Source organism: Tupaia chinensis, unplaced genomic scaffold, assembly GCF_000334495.1.
Source record: "Tupaia chinensis unplaced genomic scaffold, TupChi_1.0 Scaffold000072_1, whole genome shotgun sequence".
Lineage (NCBI taxonomy): Eukaryota > Metazoa > Chordata > Mammalia > Scandentia > Tupaiidae > Tupaia > Tupaia belangeri.
The window spans coordinates 583776-604534 of record NW_006159532.1 but is presented as its reverse complement, the minus strand read 5'-3'; the positions used below and the strand labels follow the sequence as shown (position 1 = coordinate 604534).

General features: G+C 49.5%; 2 protein-coding genes across 7 annotated transcripts in view; one reads left to right on the top strand and one right to left on the bottom strand.

The window, feature by feature from the left end:
- The window catches only part of SGPL1 (sphingosine-1-phosphate lyase 1), a 138721-nt gene that overhangs the window by 10536 nt on the left and 107426 nt on the right, over positions 1 to 20759 (top strand). The gene's annotated exons all lie outside the window — the stretch shown is intronic.
- TBATA (thymus, brain and testes associated) lies at positions 1767 to 18031 on the bottom strand. 6 transcript variants are annotated; one of them, XM_006142275.2, is made up of 10 exons: positions 17723 to 18031; positions 15256 to 15412; positions 13716 to 13954; positions 11568 to 11723; positions 10664 to 10743; positions 9228 to 9404; positions 7201 to 7282; positions 6208 to 6352; positions 5307 to 5359; positions 1775 to 2243 (listed from the first exon to the last, which is right to left on the bottom strand). In XM_006142275.2, the coding sequence occupies exons 2-10, from the start codon at positions 15300 to 15302 to the stop codon at positions 2158 to 2160; spliced, it is 1065 nt and encodes a 354-aa protein (XP_006142337.1). In that variant the 5' UTR covers positions 15303 to 15412; positions 17723 to 18031; the 3' UTR covers positions 1775 to 2157. The 6 variants fall into 6 exon arrangements, with proteins under 6 accessions (XP_027623525.1, XP_006142337.1, XP_027623521.1 ...); XM_027767724.1 differs by lacking the exon at positions 17723 to 18031 and having other exon boundaries at positions 1767 to 2243; positions 6208 to 6274; positions 15256 to 15585; XM_027767720.1 differs by lacking the exon at positions 17723 to 18031 and having other exon boundaries at positions 10664 to 10740; positions 15256 to 15577.

Below are 20759 nucleotides of genomic sequence, written 5' to 3'. Positions count from 1 at the left end.
AAAGAATGCGAAAATATATTCAAAGTGTTAAGCGAAAAACAGTTTCAACCAAGAATACTATACCTGACAAGATTATCTTTCATATGGAAAGAAAGGATAAAAATATTCTCAGATAAACAAGACCTGAAAGAATTTGTCAATAGCAGACCCACTCTTCAAAAAGTTCTGAAAGGAGTGCTCTACCATAAAAACTAAGACACATACAGAAATAAGGGAACAAAAGGCTACCAAGAAAATCACCAATTTAATGTTAAGGACAAGAAATATCAATAATAATGTTGACTGTTAACTTCCAGGATTTAAATGGAATGATTGGACCACACTAACACTGCATATTCAACAGAAGAGAGTTTGAACATAAGATTGAAATGGTGAAATAGAATTTTATGACTTTTGAGTAAAACATTACTGATTTATTTATTTTTTTACTATGCTTTGTTTTCCCAATTTAAACATATTACTTTCTTCTGAGTTGTTGATAGGTTCAGCAATATGTTAAAATATTTTCCTTTTTCTTGTTTATTTCTTTAAATAGAAACATAAACTTTTCTTCCTTCCTGACCCTTCTTGAATTGGAAATATTTGGGAGTATTCTTAGTTTGTGGCAGAAGAGTTATTTGAACAAGTTCAATAATGCTTGTTGTATTGAATCAGAAATTGGAAATACTCATTATTGGACAGGGCTTTGACTGGAATGTAATACCTGAAGATTAATCAGAAAACTATGGAACGAAGGTGGATCTCACATAAGCCAACAGAAACTCTTAGAAAGATGGCCTGGCACCATAAATAGTTCTGCCTGATAGAGGATTAGAGAAGATATATGAAATAATTTATAAAATAAAATAACCTGGACTTTTCCAGTCCAGCATTGTAATCAGTAGAGATTGCAAAAGAGCAACCACACCAGAGGATTATCTTGAGAAAGACTTTGAAGGAAGAAAAAGAGACTGATCTTTTCTAGGGGATGGTATATCACAGAATACTTGGTAGGCAGGGCTGAACTGAAAGGGTTTATGTGTGCCTAGTGTGCTGGTCATTTTATTTTCAACAATTTGAGTAGGTGACATGTAAATATTTTCTCAAAAATATTTAAAGCCATACTGTTTCTGTTGTTATAGTCACAAACAAAATTATACAAAATTATACTAAATTTTTGGTACCACACAAAAACAACCGCATACTTCCATTTTCCCAAGAACATTTTGAAGTCTCCTTATGGTACCACATATAAAATAGTAGAGCAATTCCCATAGTGCTCCTCATCAGCTATTACCTAAGTAGCTGCTTCAGTGCTGGGCACATGATAGAAACAAAAATCGGTAACAATGATTGATATGGTTTAGATAATAGTTTGCCCCCCAAAGGTTCATGTTCAAACTTAGTCCCCTCTATAATGGTTTGATGAAACCTTTAAGTGATGGAGTCTAATGGGAGGGGACCATCCAAATGAATGAGGCATGGGAAGGACAAATAAAGGAAGAGGAAAATTCCGTTTCCTATCTCCTTGCACATGTCCACCTTCTCTCTGTGCTTCTGTTGGTCATGTGTGATGAAACAAACTGGTGGCAGGGGCAAAGATAAAGACTCTTGGGTCCCCCTCCCTCCCAGTGGTGGTCTCATGCCTTTGGACTTTCTAGTCACTAGAATCATGAGGCATATAAACCTCTATTCTTTATAAATCACTCACTCTAAGGTGTTTCTGTTTAGCAACATACTAACAGACTAAGACAATGATCATTTCAAGGGGGGGCTATGTGTTCCCTGACTGCCACTCTAAACTATCCAGAGGCCTGTGTGTTTTGGCTCCAGGAGGAATAGAGCCTCTTTCTTGGCTACCCCAATTATCATCTTCCCTTTAGGTCTCTGGAACATAAAAAGCCAGGTAAGCCCTATATAGAGAGTAGCCCTTGGGCTTTCTCTATGGGAGTGAGGATAGTTCAAAGCAGGTCACCTCCTTTCCTGGAATAAATGACCCCAAGCACAGACCTTCTATGGCTAGAAAAGTGGAACTGTCCTCTGAACGGGAAGACAGGATTTATTAAGTAGACTCTTTGTGGTAGGGCATTCGGTACTGCTGTTGAGGTGGTAAGAGCAGATGCAGCCCTGAATTCGGGGTCTGCTTCTGAGCAGGGCATGAGAGGTTGTGAGGGCTTCTCAGCTCTCTGCCTTTGTCTTTGATGTTTCGTCCACTGTGTTCTGGCTGGAATGCATTCGGAGAACTTGAGCTTTCCCAATATACTCTGGAGGAAGGGGAGAGAGCAGGCAGGAGAGGATCTGGAGGGGGCTGAGCCCATCCTGGGAGCTGCCTAGAGATCCCTTCTCTTGAAAAGGCCCTGAGTGGCTGTCTGAGTGCAGGGTGGGGAGGCCCAAGTCAAGCCCCATATTTGCTCTTGGCATTGCTGGTGAACTGGGATGAGCTGATTCCCTTCTCTGAGCCTTGTCACCACCCTCTTGTCTTTCAACAGCCAGGTAATAAATGTCAGTTAAATGCCTACTCTCTGTCAGACACCCTGCCAGGCACTCAGGACCTTTACATCTGGTGAAGGAGAATAAGGTACACAGTGGATATCTGTCCTGTTTCCCACCAGCTCTACCCCACTTCCATGTGCTTTGCTCTAAGGCATCTGAACAGCTGCAGTGGCCTCAATCTCCCTCATCCCTTCTCGCCCCCATAGTCATGCACACCCTGCTTCTAACCATCCCATACCTCCACATCTCCATAGAATCTGCATGAGAATACACATCTGGCCTTACCACAGGCTGGCCATGCCCACCTATCTCATCTGTCTCTTACCTCTGTTCCCTCCCATTGGGGCCTGGCTATCCTGGCCTGCTTGCCAGGCAGGTGGGAGTGCTGCCTGTAGGCTCTTCCTGGACCTGTATAGAGCTGGATCTTTACTGTCTTTCAGCTCTGGGAACCCCCTGCCAACTCTGCCAGTCCTCATCACTGTCCAACACTTTTCCTTACAGCACTCACCCCTTGGTCATTGTCTGTACTTTTCCTCCCTAGGATATGAGCCCTGTGACAGCAGGAACTTGTTGAAATTCTTCCCCAATGAACCCAGAACTCACATAGTGAGTGATCAATAAACATTCATTGAATAAATAAACAAAAGAATGAATGAATAGGTAGAATGAGCAGTTTCCCTGGGCAGGGATTCATCTCCAACTTGTCTTGTCTCCCCTGAGGATCTAAAGCCAGAATGGGCTTTGATGAGCCCCAGAATGACTCAGTGCATAGAATCTTACCTGGTTTTTCGCTTTTTAGTAGAGGTGGTGTCATTGCCTTCTTCGGGGATTGACTATAACCGAATACAAAGGAGAAGTTGGGATGGCCAGGCTGGAAACTTGCTACTGCAGGTGGCAGGGTAGGTGAGGAGGTGAGGAAGGTAGTGAAGGTGCATTCAGCTGTTCACCCCAGGGAGAGGCAGGAGTTGCCCCTCCTGAAGAGCCAGAAAGCGTCTGTCCAAGGCTGGCATGCTGGTGACCTTCCCGTATCACCTAAGCAGGCCCCAGAAAACTGTGGCTCCAGAACTGCTATGATCCCTGGGAACCAAGGCCCTCCTACCACTGGAGCTGTAGGGATGGTCACTAAACTAACCCTCTGCAGTCATTCAATTGTTCCTGAGCCTCAGTTTTCTCATTTGTGCAATGGAGGTGATACTGCCTCAGTGGGTTTCGTGTGGACTAGAACTATGTAAAACATCCAGCAGTGCCTAACAAACATATTAGATGCTCTGTACTTGTTAGTCACATTCGGGCTCTACTCTCCTGCTTTGTGAGGATGGCCCCCATTCATAATTCATCTTTCTCCTCTAGCCATCCAGAGCACTTAATATGGGTTCAGAGATACTTGAGCTTGCTTGGAGTCAGTATTCCCTCTCTACCAGTATCTACCAGTAGACCAAGAGTTTCTGAATGACAGTGTGGCTTATCCAGCCTTTTTGTGCTACAACCGACACTGATGACACCTCAGGCAGCCCTTCAGGCTGGCAGCTAGCCTTCAAGCAGTATGGGCAGTACTGTAGGGCCCCTGAGGGAGGGGCTAGGCCCCACTAGTCTCACCTGGGAGGACAGATGGCTGAATGTGAGGGAGCAGTTCTGGGAACAGGAGGGCAGGTGAGGGATGGAGCTCACCTACCTGTAGAGTGGCTGTTGCTTTTCTTGAGATGGTTCCTGGACATCTTGGAGCTGGCTCAAAAGTTTTTCTGTGGGAATAGAGACTAGGGGCTGGGGAAGGAGCTGAGCCACCGCTGTCTGCAGGAGTCCCAAAGCCAGGTCTTTCTCTGAAAGTGCAGCCCAGGGGTGAAGTCCTCAGTTCCAGAAGTAGGGAATCCCGCTCTTGCCAAACCCTGGCTGAGGGCAGCTTGCTCCAACCATTAGGCCCTGAGTGGCTGTCTGAGTGCAGGGTGGGGAGGCCCAAGTCAAGCCCCATATTTGCTCTTGGCATTGCTGGTGAACTGGGATGAGCTGATTCCCTTCTCTGAGCCTTGTCACCACCCTCTTGTCTTTCAACAGCCAGGTAATAAATGTCAGTTAAATGCCTACTCTCTGTCAGACACCCTGCCAGGCACTCAGGACCTTTACATCTGGTGAAGGAGAATAAGGTACACAGTGGATATCTGTCCTGTTTCCCACCAGCTCTACTCCCACTTCCATGTGCTTTGCTCTAAGGCATCTGAACAGCTGCAGTGGCCTCAATCTCCCTCATCCCTTCTCGCCCCCATAGTCATGCACACCCTGCTTCTAACCATCCCATACCTCCACATCTCCATAGAATCTGCATGAGAATACACATCTGGCCTTACCACAGGCTGGCCATGCCCACCTATCTCATCTGTCTCTTACCTCTGTTCCCTCACATTGGGGCCTGGCTATCCTGGCCTGCTTGCCAGGCAGGTGGGAGTGCTGCCTGTAGGCTCTTCCTGGACCTGTATAGAGCTGGATCTTTACTGTCTTTCAGCTCTGGGAACCCCCTGCCAACTCTGCCAGTCCTCATCACTGTCCAACACTTTTCCTTACAGCACTCACCCCTTGGTCATTGTCTGTACTTTTCCTCCCTAGGATATGAGCCCTGTGACAGCAGGAACTTGTTGAAATTCTTCCCCAATGAACCCAGAACTCACATAGTGAGTGATCAATAAACATTCATTGAATAAATAAACAAAAGAATGAATGAATAGGTAGAATGAGCAGTTTCCCTGGGCAGGGATTCATCTCCAACTTGTCTTGTCTCCCCTGAGGATCTAAAGCCAGAATGGGCTTTGATGAGCCCCAGAATGACTCAGTGCATAGAATCTTACCTGGTTTTTCGCTTTTTAGTAGAGGTGGTGTCATTGCCTTCTTCGGGGATTGACTATAACCGAATACAAAGGAGAAGTTGGGATGGCCAGGCTGGAAACTTGCTACTGCAGGTGGCAGGGTAGGTGAGGAGGTGAGGAAGGTAGTGAAGGTGCATTCAGCTGTTCACCCCAGGGAGAGTCAGGAGTTGCCCCTCCTGAAGAGCCAGAAAGCGTCTGTCCAAGGCTGGCATGCTGGTGACCTTCCCGTATCACCTAAGCAGGCCCCAGAAAACTGTGGCTCCAGAACTGCTATGATCCCTGGGAACCAAGGCCCTCCTACCACTGGAGCTGTAGGGATGGTCACTAAACTAACCCTCTGCAGTCATTCAATTGTTCCTGAGCCTCAGTTTTCTCATTTGTGCAATGGAGGTGATACTGCCTCAGTGGGTTTCGTGTGGACTAGAACTATGTAAAACATCCAGCAGTGCCTAACAAACATATTAGATGCTCTGTACTGTTAGTCACCTTGCTAACATTCGGGCTCTACTCTCCTGCTTTGTGAGGATGGCCCCCATTCATAATTCATCTTTCTCCTCTAGCCATCCAGAGCACTTAATATGGGTTCAGAGATACTTGAGCTTGCTTGGAGTCAGTATTCCCTCTCTACCAGTATCTACCAGTAGACCAAGAGTTTCTGAATGACAGTGTGGCTTATCCAGCCTTTTTGTGCTACAACCGACACTGATGACACCTCAGGCAGCCCTTCAGGCTGGCAGCTAGCCTTCAAGCAGTATGGGCAGTACTGTAGGGCCCCTGAGGGAGGGGCTAGGCCCCACTAGTCTCACCTGGGAGGACAGATGGCTGAATGTGAGGGAGCAGTTCTGGGAACAGGAGGGCAGGTGAGGGATTGGAGCTCACCTACCTGTAGAGTGGCTGTTGCTTTTCTTGAGATGGTTCCTGGACATCTTGGAGCTGGCTCAAAAGTTTTTCTGTGGGAATAGAGACTAGGGGCTGGGGAAGGAGCTGAGCCACCGCTGTCTGCAGGAGTCCCAAAGCCAGGTCTTTCTCTGAAAGTGCAGCCCAGGGGTGAAGTCCTCAGTTCCAGAAGTAGGGAATCCCGCTCTTGCCAAACCCTGGCTGAGGGCAGCTTGCTCCAACCATTATATTCTGCACACAGGCCTGGGTCAAGGAGTTCCCCATGTCTCTCCTGCCCTGTGTATTCTGAGTGCCCAGACATTCCACGTCTCTCCTGCCACACAAGCATGTATGTACCTGTTCTTGGCCTTGTCTGGCCCTCCTGCCCACCACACCTGGGAAGTCTACTGGAGACTGGCCTTCCCCATCCTTCTTCCCCTCCTTTACTCTCATCCAGGAAGCCTTCTCTAATTAGCTTCCCGGCTCTCATCACTCCTGCTCCCTCCTAGATGAGTCCTCCACTCACTGTCCTAGTATGTACCTTCATGTGTTTTCATGTGCTCATGTGCCTACATGTGTGTTCTTATGTGTGTATACTTGTACCAGTTTGTGTGTGTGTGTGTGTGTGTGTGTGTGTATGAGAGAGAGAGAGAGAGAGAGAGAGAGAGAGAGAATATTTCCCACTATGGTGTGTGAGGGGCTGGGTCTGCTAAGTATGGTCTATGGATTTCTCCATACCAGGTGCCTGGAGCTGAGGTCAGCCTTAAGGAGGGTTCCCTCCAAGGAGCAGGGTCACAGGAATCCTTCTGAGAGATGGTGAGGAGGAAGGAGTGACATTGTCCAGTAGGAAAGGGTTAGTTTGGGGCTCCAAAAAGGAGGCAAGGGCCTGGCGGAAGGCCCTGGGGTGGGATCTGAATGACATGTGAGTCCTAAAGAACCAGAGAACAAGAGCAAGACATTGGCGGCCTCCAAACATAGGTCCACTGGGCTGTGTCCTCACCCTTGGGGGGAGCGGAGAGCAGCCAGAACTGGATTGCACTTAGCGAGTCTGTTTGCAGGATCTGACAAAGGAGCTCCAGGACCTGTGGGAAGGAGGATGGGCCTGGGTCAGTGAGACCAGAAGGCATGTTCTAGCCAAGAGTACAGGGAAATGTGGGTTCAGAGGGCACAAGAGGCCCTCCCTTCAAACTGGTCTCCTAGTCCCTTGCTTGGCTAAATTGGTCCCCTCAATGGCCCCTGCCTCCCTCTGAATGGAATATTGCACTTTAAAGAGGACCTTCTCCAACATCAGTCCTAGAGGAAGATCCCTAACCTCCCCACTGGACAGGTAAAGAGTCAGAGGCCTTCAGAAAAGAAGACACCTAACAGGAAGTTTGTGGCAGAACTAAGCCTCAGACATCAGATATGTGGGCCCCTCATCCCTGGAGCCTGCTCAGGCTCGTTGTACCCCTGTGTCCCTCACTGGGAAGCAGTCAGAGCTGGCTAGGCAGCTTTTGGAGACGCACCGAGTCCTACATGCCCGAGTCCGTGGTGTAGGGATTTCAGGAACCCCACAGGCCTCCCAACCCTGAAGCTCCAGGAGTCTGGAGATCTTAGCAAAGAGGTGGGTAGATCCCAGTGGATAGCCCGAGGGTCAAGGTGAACTGGTCCTGCAAATTGCCCAGCTTGGGGCTCCTTCCTGCCGGGTAGCTTGTGCACTTGGCTCCTAGCTGCCTTCTTAGCCTTTGACATCTTTGCTACTTCGGGCCTCCTTTCCTCCTGCTTTCTCCATTCAAGTAGCATCAGGAGAAGCTCCAGCTCTGTGTCGGATGAGCTACGGGGTCTCCCTAGGCCAAGCTGGTGATGGCGAACTTGGCTATGGCGAGCACGAACTGGGGCCATTGGTGGGAGGCGGAGCCCTTGGAGTCCTAGGAAAGTGAGGTTTCCCCAGCACTTGGCATCAATCTCCCCAGGACCTGGCAAGGCCCATCGGTCCCCAGCAGGTCTGCCTTGTCCTTGGCAGAGCGGGAACTGTGCTGGGCCTCTCCCCAGCCTATGCCTACTTAAGGGGGGAAGTGAGGGGGGATGTTCCACAAGTACCACCCCCCAGGCACCACCCACTGTGGTGGCCCACCCTGATCTGCCCGGGGCCCTTCTCCGTGCTTCGCATCCAACTTACCTGCCCTTTGCCCCCTCCCCACAGGACCCGAGAACCTAATTCCAGGCGAGGTGTAGCTGCCCTACGGTGGAGAAAGTACTGTGTTCTAGTCCTGGCTACACTGCTCCTTCTCTGGGGGACCTGGGCCATGGAATATCACCTGGCGAGCCTCAGTTTCCCCATATGTGGACTGGGGGTCCTGGGCCCTGTCTACTCTCTCCATCTCATTGGACTATTGCAAGGCTCCCAAGGGACAGCATATCTGAAAGTGCTGGTCAGAAGGAAGGTGACAAGGGGCTGGCTCTATGTCTGACCTCTCCTGGAAGACATGTGTGCATTTTAACAGGGACCTCCAGTGACTTAACCCATGGGAATGAAGCACAAACTCGTCTTAGGCCTCAGTGGGGAAACTCAAACGTGGAGGAGGGGAATTCTGTGCTCCCCTGAAGCATAGGCCCAAATCCTTCTAGATTGTGAGAGACCAGGCTGGGACTGGCTGCAGGCTGCACCTCCTCGGATATGGCCTAGAACACACTAGACGGGACCTCCAACCCATGCTTCTCATTCTACCACTGCACTCTCTCCATTAACTCATTGCATGCCACAGCCGGTAATGTGTGATAGTCTCCATTTGGATGGATCGTGGAACTGTGGCCCAAAGAGGGGAAAGGACTTTCACAGACAGGGACAAACTCACACAGAAACCTAGAGAGAGTGAGGACTAGAGCCCAGGCTGCTGACTCCTGGGACTGGGGTTTTCCAGGCTGGCAATCCTGGGTGCCAGTATCCCTGAGGGAGGCCAGACTTAAAACAGTTTGTAAGAACCCTAGCTGGGAGAGGCCGGGAACCTGGGAACTGCTATAGCCTTTGCCCTCAGGCCAGGGCCTCACCAGCAGCTCCTGATCCTGTAGGAGGAAGGTCTGAAGTCCTCCATCTCTGCTTGAAGGGTGGTTCCGCTGACCCTGGTGGGAGCTGCGGCGCCCAGCAGCTCGGGTTGAAGTGGGGATGAGCCTACCAGTCTCAGCCGAGTACTTCGCTCCCTGCTCCCGAGCAGGCTCCTCCTTCTGCTGGGAAATAAGTGGCCAGAGACTCCAGGCAGCGATTGGGATGGGAAGCAGGAAGCAGCCAGGTCACATGTCCAGGTCACTTGTCCAGGATGCCCCACAAAGCCCAGCATCACAGCATCACCAGGGACCCAGAATATCATCCAGGCTGCCACCACCCTGTCCTAGACATCTCCATCAGACAGCGGGATAAGAATGTGGCTGAGGCCAGGAGGTCGAGAGGACTCCTCCCTGACTACATGGGCAGCATCCCTGACTAGCTCCCCAGCTGCAAGCCCTCCCACTGTAGACGGCTTATGTAGCAAAACTCTTCTTTCAGGAAACAGCCTCAGAGGGCTGAACGCTGGACACCTGGGTGTTCTTTGTTCTTCCTCCCAGACCGAGCCTCCTTGCTGCCCCTCCCCAGTCCATCAGATTTCAAGACAGTGTCCTGCACCAAGGTCTCTTCATCTTCCTGAACTCCTAGCTCAGCTGCCCCTTCTGTGTCCCCCACAGCTTGGCATCCTGTCTTTCCCTGGGAAGCCTGCCTTTTGCAATTCTGGCCAAGACTGGCAGTATCCTCCCCATTTTAAAGATAAGAAAACAAACCCACATGGCTGAGTGGAGCTGCCTGAGTGCTGCAGTGAGTTAGCTTTGCGTAGGTTGAGAAGTCAGGCCCCTGCCTGTCCACTCTGGTTGCTGAAGACAAAGGGCAGGATCAGACCCAGCCTCAGGGGTCAGGCCTGTCCTAAGATCAATCCCAATAACCTTCAAGTTGTCCTTACTGTTTATCACATTGGTCACCGCCATCCATCTGAAATCCTTCAGTGCTACTCCTTACGTGATTAGATGCTAGGCTAAGTAGGGAAATGAACAAGCTTCTGCTCTCCACCTTTGATGTCAGTGGTCCCCTAGTACCCTGTCCTCTGGACCCTGGTGTCTAAAAATGTCCTACATTTGCCAGCTTCTGTGTGAGGTGCCTCTGCTCAGCATGCCTCCCCCGTCCACTTGTAAACAACCCACGTCTACACTGAGCGGGCCCCCCCCAAGCACCTCTCCTCTACACCCTTCTTGGGTTTCTCCACGTGGCTGTATTTTCTCCCTCCTTTGGCCCTCACCGTGGCCCACCTCCCTGACGTTGTACTCATTGGCCCTCTTCCCCAGAGCCAACAGCAGAGCTTCCAAGGAACTCTGGTTAGGTCCAACGCCTTGAGAGGGATTCTGTTACAAAGAAATGGATCCATTTCACCTCCTCCTAGACAGCTCCTTTGTTCCACACCCACCTCTTTGTTCTTCAGCTCATTCTCCTTGGTGAAGATGGCCACCCGGGAAGCCAGCTCCTTCAACTCACTCTTCCAGGCTTCTGGGAGGAGGGGACAAGATCCTGCCAACTGATATCTGGGGTCCTCCTCCCCCTCCCTGTGGCACCAGGCTCAGGAGGGCAGGGAGGGTTCTATGTAGAAGAGTCTCCTCTCCTTCTGGGCTTTCCTGCCCCACATCTTAGAGGGACAGGCAATGCCCTTGATGAAGAAGGATTGGAACTCACACTGGGGGGTGAGGCAGGGTAGAATGATGGTTGCTTCTCTTACAGAGGGGCTGGCCTGTGGCATTACTGGGAGTACTGGAGAACATTTGGTGACATGTGCCAAGGTGCATGTGCTTTAATTTAGCCTTGCCTCTTGTAGGTGCCTGAAGCCAGAATGTGTAGCTGTGCCAGTTGTTAAGATAACGAGCTGCTCCCTAGAGAGGTTGGCAAAGAACCCTGCAGCCTGGTACTGGCTGCCTCAGCCCTTCCCCAGGATCCATCCCCCCCCACCCCCACCAGCCTAACTTTCTTGCACTGCAGTAATGAAAGGGTAAATGATAGCCTCCAGCAGGCTGCTTCAGGGCTGTGGGTGACTATTCTGATGGGTCAGTGCCTGAGCAGACAAGGTACTGAGTCTCAAGTATCATTTCTATCATGCCACAGCTGTATGTCATATGACTGTGATCCAAACAGGGGGACCTGGGCTATGGGGGATAGTGTAGAGATAATATAGAGAGCTCCCCAAGGGAATGAGGAAATAAGTTGGGTTCCCCCAGTGGACCTCATTGACCTAAGAGCAAAGACCCTTTCCTTCTCAGGCATCCACCCAAGTGGGAAGAGGTGTGAGCCCCAAGGCTGCAGGGTATGGCCCATGTACTCACCAGAAGAAAGCTGGGGGTTCCGATTGGACTGTGGGTCTCCAATGGGGACAGAGATGGTGGGCATCCCCATCAGACAGCGGGATAAGAGTGCAGGCTGAGGCAAGGAGGTCAGAGAGAACTCGTCCCTGACAACACAGACAGGCTTTCCGGTGAGATCTGTGAAGGGTTTAGATGATATGGCCGGGAAGACCTGGGTGAGCCCCCAAAGCTCTAGGAGGCCAGAAAGAGGCTGGTGGGCAGGGAGAGCTCTGACTCCACTTTTCCTAGTCACCACAAGCCCGTAGACCACCTGACCTGGAAGGACCCTTGCAACTGCCTAGACCAGTGACCGCCTTACCCATGGGCGTACTTAGAGTGGACAGGGAAAGGGACCTACTCAGGGCCATGCAGTGAGTTGGGCAGAGATGAGACAGAACTTGGGCTTCCTAGATCCCCAGTCCTCAGGTCCTTCTGGTTTCCTATGACAGGGAAATGAATTACAGGTGTGACACACAGGAGTGGGAAGCTTTAATATGAGGATGTTGGGGTGGGGCATTAAGTCACAGAGAGAGAGAGATGGAACTAGACCTCGGGGAGAAATGTCCACTGCCAGCTTGTGTGAAGTGGCATGCAGGACAGTCTGGAGGCGATTAGATCCCTCAGCCTGAAGTCTGGGTGGTCATTTCATTATTACTGAGAGTTATATTTGAAGGACCAACCCAGTTGGCACTTAGCATCGTCCCAGGACCCCTTCACTCTCCTGCCCTTCCCCAAGTCACTGGCTTGTCCTCATTTCCTCTGTGGAAGTTTTTCAACCTTCTCTATTTCTTAATATCGGGGTTCCTAGGGTCCAGTTCCCATATTTTTCCTTTCTGGATCTTCATGGACTCCTGGATGATCCCACCCAGGCACATCACTTAAACCCCCAACGTGTCTTTTCTAAACGCTGTCATAATCGTCTCTCTCCCCTACACTCAGCTCTGACTGCCTACCTATACCTCCCTTCGTCTGGAGGTCTCAAAGTCATCTTTGTATTTCACATCTTACAAGTCCAAGTTCAAGACCAGACCCTTTGTCCTCTCACTCCACAGCCTTGCAGAGACTGCTTTTTCTCAGCCAATGCACTTCAGTTCTCCAGTGCTCAGCTCTGGAGCCCCAGGGTCAGTCTGTACTTCTCTCTTCCTCTCATGCTCCACTTTTCAATCACTTGCCGAGTCCTACCAGTTTACCTTTATTCTATCTCTAAGAATAGGCCACTGACTGCCCACTGCTACCCACCTGGTCCGAGCCGCCACCGAGACAAAGGCCAGGGTGACTTTGCTAACACAGCTCACACTCTTGTGCTCCCAACCTTCCAGTGGCTCCATCTCCAGTATCTCAGGGAGCGGCTTCATGGCAGTGGTGATGGTGACAACAGTAGCATGAGAGGCCCGTCAGACCTAGCCTGGTTGCCTCTTTGACATAATTTTCTTCTCCCCTCCTTCCTCTGCTCCAGCCACCTGTAGGCTTCCTTGTTGTTTTTTCAACAGAGCCAGGGTCCCCAGCCTGAAGGTCTTTGTATGGGCTGATCCATCTTCCTGGGACATTGCTCTCCTCATACTCTCTTCCTTTAGTTCTTTAAAAATGTCATGGTATTGCTCAGACCTTCTATAACCACCTTTTAGCGAGAGCAGTCTCCCCTCTGTGGCCTTGGCACTTGGCACCTTACCTATTTGCCATTCTTCCCCACTGGAGCTCAGTTCCAGGAGGGTAGCGACAATGTCTGTTTTGTTCCTGGTCAGATCCCCTTACCTGTAGTTCCCACTAAGTAAATACTTGATGGAGGGATGACTGAGTGGGTGAAATGGCCTGAGTGAGAGAACAGAGCCCAGCTGTGGGGCAGAACATGCATCCCTTTTTCTGCTCTGTGGAACGAGAGACTGAGCAGTGAGGGGAATCCTGCAGGTGCCCTTCTTGAGCTGTCCTGTGAGGCTGTGCTACTCACCTGACGCCCAAGTCAAGTCTTGGCTTGGGTGCTTGGCAGCTCTATGACCCTGGCTGAGGCTCTCATGTTCTTTGGGCCTCAGCTTGAGACAGGGCTGGAGGCAACACCTCCTTTCCAGTTCTCAAGACCAATTACTAGAACTCCTTGGCCCTCCCCCCAAGTAGACCCTGGCCCACTGGCCCTACCTTGGATGTGGGTCACACGCTGCGGGTGAGGGTGGTGCCGGGAGAAGAAGGAGTGGTGGCTGAGACGGCCAAAGCGGTAGGCACAGGGCGTTTGGGGCTTGGGGACCCTCAGTGCCTCCTGAATCAGCTGGAAATCCACAACCCCTGGGATCACCACTTCTTTCTGCGAGCCGCTGGAGTATCCCTGGCTCCTTGGCCAGTGCCCTGACTTCTTCTCCGGTTTCAGCGCAGCCTTTGGACTGAAGAAGAGGTTTAAGGAAAAGCTCATGGAGCCTGCTCTTGGCAGCAGTGCTCACGGGAGTTCAGAGCTCAGTGTGTGTTAACAGTCTGTTCCCCAGAGACACCCACGGCATCAAAGCCTTCCAAGTGTCCTTGAGCTCTGTCTACCCCAGATGCCTTAGTAGAGACCTGGGATCTATCTGAGAAAACTCAGATGGAGTCCCCCAAGGACCAATTTTTTCCCCCAACACCATTTCTAAAACCAGAAAGAGGAGCCACAGACCCACAGACCCACCTACTCATCCATACACCTGAGATGGGGCAAAGGCACCTTATATATACTCCCTAGGGGCCTGGGCTGGTCCCAACAAGGGCGCCTCCACAAGCCAAATTGTTGGCAGCCCAGGAGAAGCCAGTTTGAGGCTGTCACCCTCCCCCAATACCCTCAGGGGCAGTCTTGGCCCTGACTCAGCATCCGGGGGCCAAAGCCCGAGCCAAGGCCAGGCTAAGTCAGCAAGTCGCTTTCCCTTCCTCTGGGTCCCTCCCCGGAGATGCAGAGCTGATGGGGTGGCTAGCAGGGCTGTGACGCTGTGACGCTGCAGGGAAGCTTCAAGCTCTCGCTGAGCTTCACTGGAGACAAGCCGTCTCAGGTTCTCTGGCCCCCACTGCACCCCTCCCCATCCTGATGAAGTCTTGAGGATGCTGTTCCTCTGCCCCTGGAGGAAGAGGTCGAGGTCAGCCCAGCAAGGATCCAGCGGTGGGCCACTCTCTGCCGGGGGCCTGATGGGACCACCTGCCTGATGGTTGACTGCACTCCCTTCTCCTGGTGGCCCTGGCTGAAGGGAGTCCCTCTGGAGGAGTATAGGTGGACTCTGGATATGCTAAGCAAGGCACGCTGCCCCGGGACCCTCTGAGGACTTCGCTGACCGGGCCCCTGAGTTTCCTGTTCCATTCTTGATTCGCTTCTAACGGATCTGGGACTTAAACAAAAACAAGTAAATCTTTTCTGAAAGCCACTGTTGGCCAGCCTCTTCTGCCCCCATCCAACAGAGGAAGTCACCTCCTGAAATCCCCTGAATTCCTGTGCTCAAGGATTCTCTCCCTTGCTCACCTCTTCTTTATACCTGATAGGCCCACTTGTGCTGACTTAGGCCTGATGACCCACAGGGGCCTGGCTGACTGGCCATGAAAGGCAAGGAAAACCTGCTTCTCTTGGACACCCAGCTTAATGAGTTCCCCAAGGTTATATTTGTCTTCTGTCTTCCACCCTACCTTGCCCCCTCCACCTCCTTGGTCAGTAGGGTGGACATTGGGATCTTACCTCATCAGTGGATGCTCAACCAACTGAGATGTCACCTCTGTAGCCATTTGTTCTATTTCCAACAGGACAAAGACCAGTGCACTTAGTAGTAGGGTCGAAGCTGGGTAGCAAGAACTCTCATAGACTGGTAGTAGGAGTGTAAACGGGAACAGACACTCTAAGGAGGAAATTGGCAGTTCTTGTGAGATCAAACACTTGCATGCTGTGTCATCCAGCAAGAAACTCTTGCAGATGTGCATCAAGGGCTCTTTATAAGAATATTCATACAAACATTGTTCAAAATAGTAAAAATCTGGGAACCAGCAGTTAGCGTAATGGCTATGTCGCTGGACTCCCACGTAGTCGACCGCGGTTCGTGTCCCGGACCCGGTGGCTTAAAACTCACGCCGGGCGCGTGTGCGTGTGTGCCCAAGATCCTGAGAGGAGAATGGAGGAGAAGGGATTGTGGCGTGACCATCCCCCCTGGGGGGCGATTTCTCGCTTTCTGTCTCTATGTCTCTCTCTGTCTGTCTGGCGAGCTCACGCGCCCTACAGTGAAAATCTCTCCAAAAAAAAAAAAAAAAGAAAAAATAGTAAAAATCTGATGGTAACCCAAAGGTCCACTGGCAGAAGAGTGGATAAACAAGCCATCGTACATTCAGACAGGGGAACATGTTATTGCTATGAAACTAAGTGATGAATCAAAGCTGCATGCAATAACATAGATTAATCTTACAAAAAATAATGCTGTCAAAGAAAGCAAGTTCTAGGAGACTATATAGCTTAAGATTTTTATTTTTTGCCAGAGGGTATGTGTGCTCACCAGAGAGAGAGAGAGAGAAAGAGAAAGCACCCACTAGAGCAGGGCATGATCGCACTGCAACCTCTTCTCCATTTCTCCGTCTTCTTGTGATTTAGGACATCTATGAACATGTGCCTGGCATATTTCTCAAGTTGCCAGGTCCCAGGACTGAAACCATGTGACTAGCCATGTGGGATCTAGCTGCCTTAACCACCACGCCACGTAGCTGGTCCTAGCCTGAGATCCTTTTTAAAAATTAAAGTTCAAAAGCTAACAAGATGATCATAAACCTGTGTTAAAATACACACACACACACACACACACACACACACACACACACACACAGAGCAAGGAAATGCTGAGCACGAAATTTAGACAGTGGTTCCTTCTGAGGAAGGGCAGATGGGTAGGAGTAAGGAGAGGTGTTAAGTTATGAACTTCTAGTTCTAGATTTCAGTGGTACATTTCCTAGTGTTCATTATATCATTAAATAAACTGATTAAATGAAATGTGTGGAAGATGATAGGTGTCAAAACAAAGGGTGAGATTAATCTAAACCTATGGACCTAGAGAGAAGTATGTAGCCACAGCACGGGGGCTGGGGCTGGGACAGGAAATGAGTGTGAGCTGAAAATAACCCTTAAAGTCACAGAACCTACAAGATCCCAGAGCTTCCCTCTCTGCCAGCTTCGTCAAGTTAGGGTGTGACTGGTCGGCATTGTCTGAGGTCAGGGAAGAAACAAGACTTGCTGAGGTCACACAGCAAAGAACCAGAGCCCACGTGTCTGACTGGTAGTCTCCCACTCTTTTCTCTAAGAATGACTGGCAGAGCTTCACTTTAAGGGAGCTTTGGGCATCCTTGTTGCTGGAGCTGGACTGTTAAGAGTACCCAGATGCTACAAGCTTGAGGATGGGGTATTTGGAACCCCCAAATCTGTTTGCTTATAGGACAAGGTACTATTTAGAACAGAGGCTTTCACATACTTTGGACTGCGGAGGGCCAGTAGGTAGTACCGAAGTTAAGGCAGCTGGATCCCACATGGCCAACTGAGTAGTTCGAGTCCGAGACCCAGCAGCTTGAGAAACGTGCTGGGCCAGTAAGCATGTGTGCCCCCAATCCCAAGAGGAGAAGGGAGGAGAGGAGATTGTGACATGGCCATTTCCTCCCACCCTACAAGTGCACGTACCCAATGCCAAACTAAAACAACAACAAAAACACTTTTGACTGTGACTATAGTCAGAAATTCATTTTACATCAAGACCCCATTTACTCACAGGTGTATGTGTGCTTGTGTGTGTATGTGAAACTGAAACAATATTTTGAAGCAATATTCACCACACTATATGTGATGCACACTGATATTTTCATTCGATTTTTTGTTTCACTTTATAAATATCAGATATGACCTATTAAATTGATTTAATAAGCCATTAAAGGGTCACAACTCACAGCTACCAAACAGGGTCAGCAAGGACTCTGGCAGGCTAGGCCTATATTTTCCAGAGTGGGACAGGCAGGACCTCACTGTGGCCTGCCCTAACCCTGCCCTGCTCTCTGTCCCCAGGTCCCCAGCACTAGAGGTCTGAAGTCTTCCCCCCACCACCCAGCCACAAAACTTCCCATTCCAGCTCCACACCACTAGGTCCTTGCATGTCCATCTCCTCCCTGGAGGCCCCTGGACTCACCGAGGAGCGTGCCTGCTATGGCATGTGGGTAAGGAGCCCTGCCGCTGGAGCAGGAAAGAGCAGGAGGACAAATCAAGGGGAAGGCTTGTTGTCCTGTGGGCAAGTCTATCTGCTTTGTGACTGCATGAGCCCAGTGGTTGCTAGGTTACACTTCCCCACAACTCCAGAACCACTCCTCTACGCCCCTTTCCCTCACCCCCACCCGGCTGCTCTCTCCCCCTACCAGAAGGACAGACAGGGTTGGTGGAGGACCGACTCGTTCTCCCAGCTCCCCCTCCACCTCTCATCCAGCTCTTCCAGTGGGGACCAAGGGAAAGTTTTTTTAGAGTGTCCAGAGCTGGTTTCAGCCAGCCAGCCACCAGCAGAGAGGAGAATCGGCCAAGGATGATGCTTAGGCAACCGGACCCTCCCAATGCTGTCATCAAGGGCTCTGCCTCTATGCACCCTGCTTCTGGGGACCGCTTCTCAGGGGATTGTCTCTTGGAAAGAAAGGAGGAAACCTCTCACGTGATCCAGAGCACCCCTGCAGCCCTACTGATGGGACAGCTGGGTGGGAAGGTTCTGGGTTTTTAGCTGGGCAGGGGTGCCAATCAGATGCTGGCATCATCTAAATGTGTCTCCTTGAGTAAGTTGCTTGTGCTGCCAGAGATGCAGAATAGTGGCAAGGCTCCTTCAGACCAAGGTTTGGATCCTTGTCCTTGCTGTGTGGCCTCAGAGAATTCACCTGATGTCTCTGAGCCTCCACTCCCATATCTCTGAAATGGAAATGATATTCATGTTTATTCTAACAGTACTGCTAGGAAAAGTGAGTAAGTTAATACACATTAAGGTGGTTAGAACAGTGGCACCAAGGATGACCTCGTATGATAGTACCTCTCTGGGTCTGTGAAGTGGGGTCGCCCTGCTACTCCTGGGGCTGTATTGAGGGACAAACTAATGGAAAGGAAGCACCTAATCATATGTCTGGTATAAACAGATGCTCAAAAAGATAATAGTAATTGATCATTATTATTATTGGTAACTTGATAAAGGTAGGATTATAGAACGGAATGAGTTTAGTTTGAGAACTACTTTGAGTAATCCTTTTTATTTCTCCAAAGCTCAACTTGGACACATGTAAAATAGGGATAAGGGTCATCTTTGGCCCACAAAGCTGTAATGGCTGAGGCTGTGAGGGTGTAGCTACTCTGTAAACCATGAGAAGTTTCACAGATGGTACTCGACACTGCCCTAGGGGTGAGGTTGCTGGTCCTCACAACTGACAGGGGTGGGCCTATTCAAAGGTCTGTGCTCTTAGCACCCCAGGCTTTGTATCAGTGCCTTTAAGTTTCTAGACTCTGTGTCGTCCCCACTGGAGAGCAAGAAAAGGAAGGTGGGAAGCTGACGGCAGGCCAAGCCCTTCAAAAGCTCTGCCCTCCCAGCTGAGGAGTGGCAGTTCAAACCACTGTAGTGTGCTGTTGAGGGGTGGCCTCTGATCTGGCCTTCTCTGCCTAACTCCATCCACCCAGATCAGAGCGCTCCCTGTCTAAACTCTGGCTTATCCTGGACCTTTCTCTGTAGGCATGAGGTGACCCCTATGAGACCATGCTGGAAACTCCCTCCTGCATGTTTCAGGGCATGATAAACAATGCTGTATATGATAAACAATACTGTATTTGAAATAGGAGATAGCTTTCTTCCCCGAGATTAACCCACCCTGCTGCTTTCAGAACTCTTGGGAGGTTTTCCACCGTGTGAGGGAGAGAGCTGAGAGGAAAACCTGCAGTCCTTTTCCCAATGGGTTCCTCTTACTGCTTCCATTGTCTTGTTTAGAACTGAAGCCAGGGTCTGCTCATGGATTGCAGTTGAGGCATGAAAGGGATCCTCACTGTCTTCAACAGTGATTTGTAAAAGAGGAGCTGAGGAAACCCTTTGAATTCCATTCTTTGTGTAATGGCAAAACAAAAGGGAGGGCCAGCTCCATAGCTAGTGGTTAAGGGAGCCAGGTCCCACATGGTCAATGATGCATTTAAGTCCCGGCCCTGGAGGTTGAGAAACGCGTCAGGCACGTGAGTATATGTGCCCAAAATCACTCAGGGAGGGGTAAATGGACAAGAAGGGATTGCAGCATGACTATGCCTATTGTAAGGAGCTTCCTCCCTTTCCCTCTGTGTGTCTCTGGCCTGCACATATACCGCTAGGCATATTAAAAACAAAAAACAAAAAACAAAAAACATGTTCTATGTCAAGTTACAGTTCTCTCTATTCCTATTTTTCTGAGAGTTTTTGCCGTGAATGGTGCTGAATTTTGTCAAGTGCTTTTTCTACATCAATTGATATGATCATGTGATTTTTCTTCTTTAACTTGTTAGTACGGTGGATAACATTGGTTTTCAAACACCAGATCAGCCTTGAATCCCTGAAACTTGATTATGGTATATAATTCTCTTTATATATTGCTGCATTCTATTTGCAAATATCTTGCCAAGGATTATCATGTCTATATTTAAAAGGAATATTGGTCGTTTCTCTTTTGTCCTGTCTTTGGTTTTGAGTGCAATACTAACTTCATAAAAATGAGTAAGAAGTGTTCTCTCCCCCTTCCAATTTCTGGAAGATAGTGTGTAAAATTGGTGGTAGTCATTCTTTTTTAAGTGTCTGCTAAACTTCTCCATTAAAACCACTTGGGCCTGGGGATTTATTTTGGGGAGTTTTAAAATGACAAATTCAATTTTCTTAACACTTATAAGTGACCTATAATGATCTGTTTCATATTGGATGAGTTTCAGTAGTTTGTGTTTTTCAAAGAATCGGTTCATTTCTCCTAAATTGTCCAATTTATTTGTGTAGCATTTTATAATATTCCTTTACTATCCTTTTGGTGTCTGCAGAGTCTATGGAGACATTCCCTGTTTCTTTCCTGATATTGTTCATTTCCAATTTCTGTTTTGTTCTTTGTCATTCTTTTTTTTTTTTTTTTTTTGTGGAGGTTTTTTTTTTTTTTTTTTTTTTTGCTATAGGGTGTGTGTGCTTGCCAGACAGAGAGAGACATAGAGAC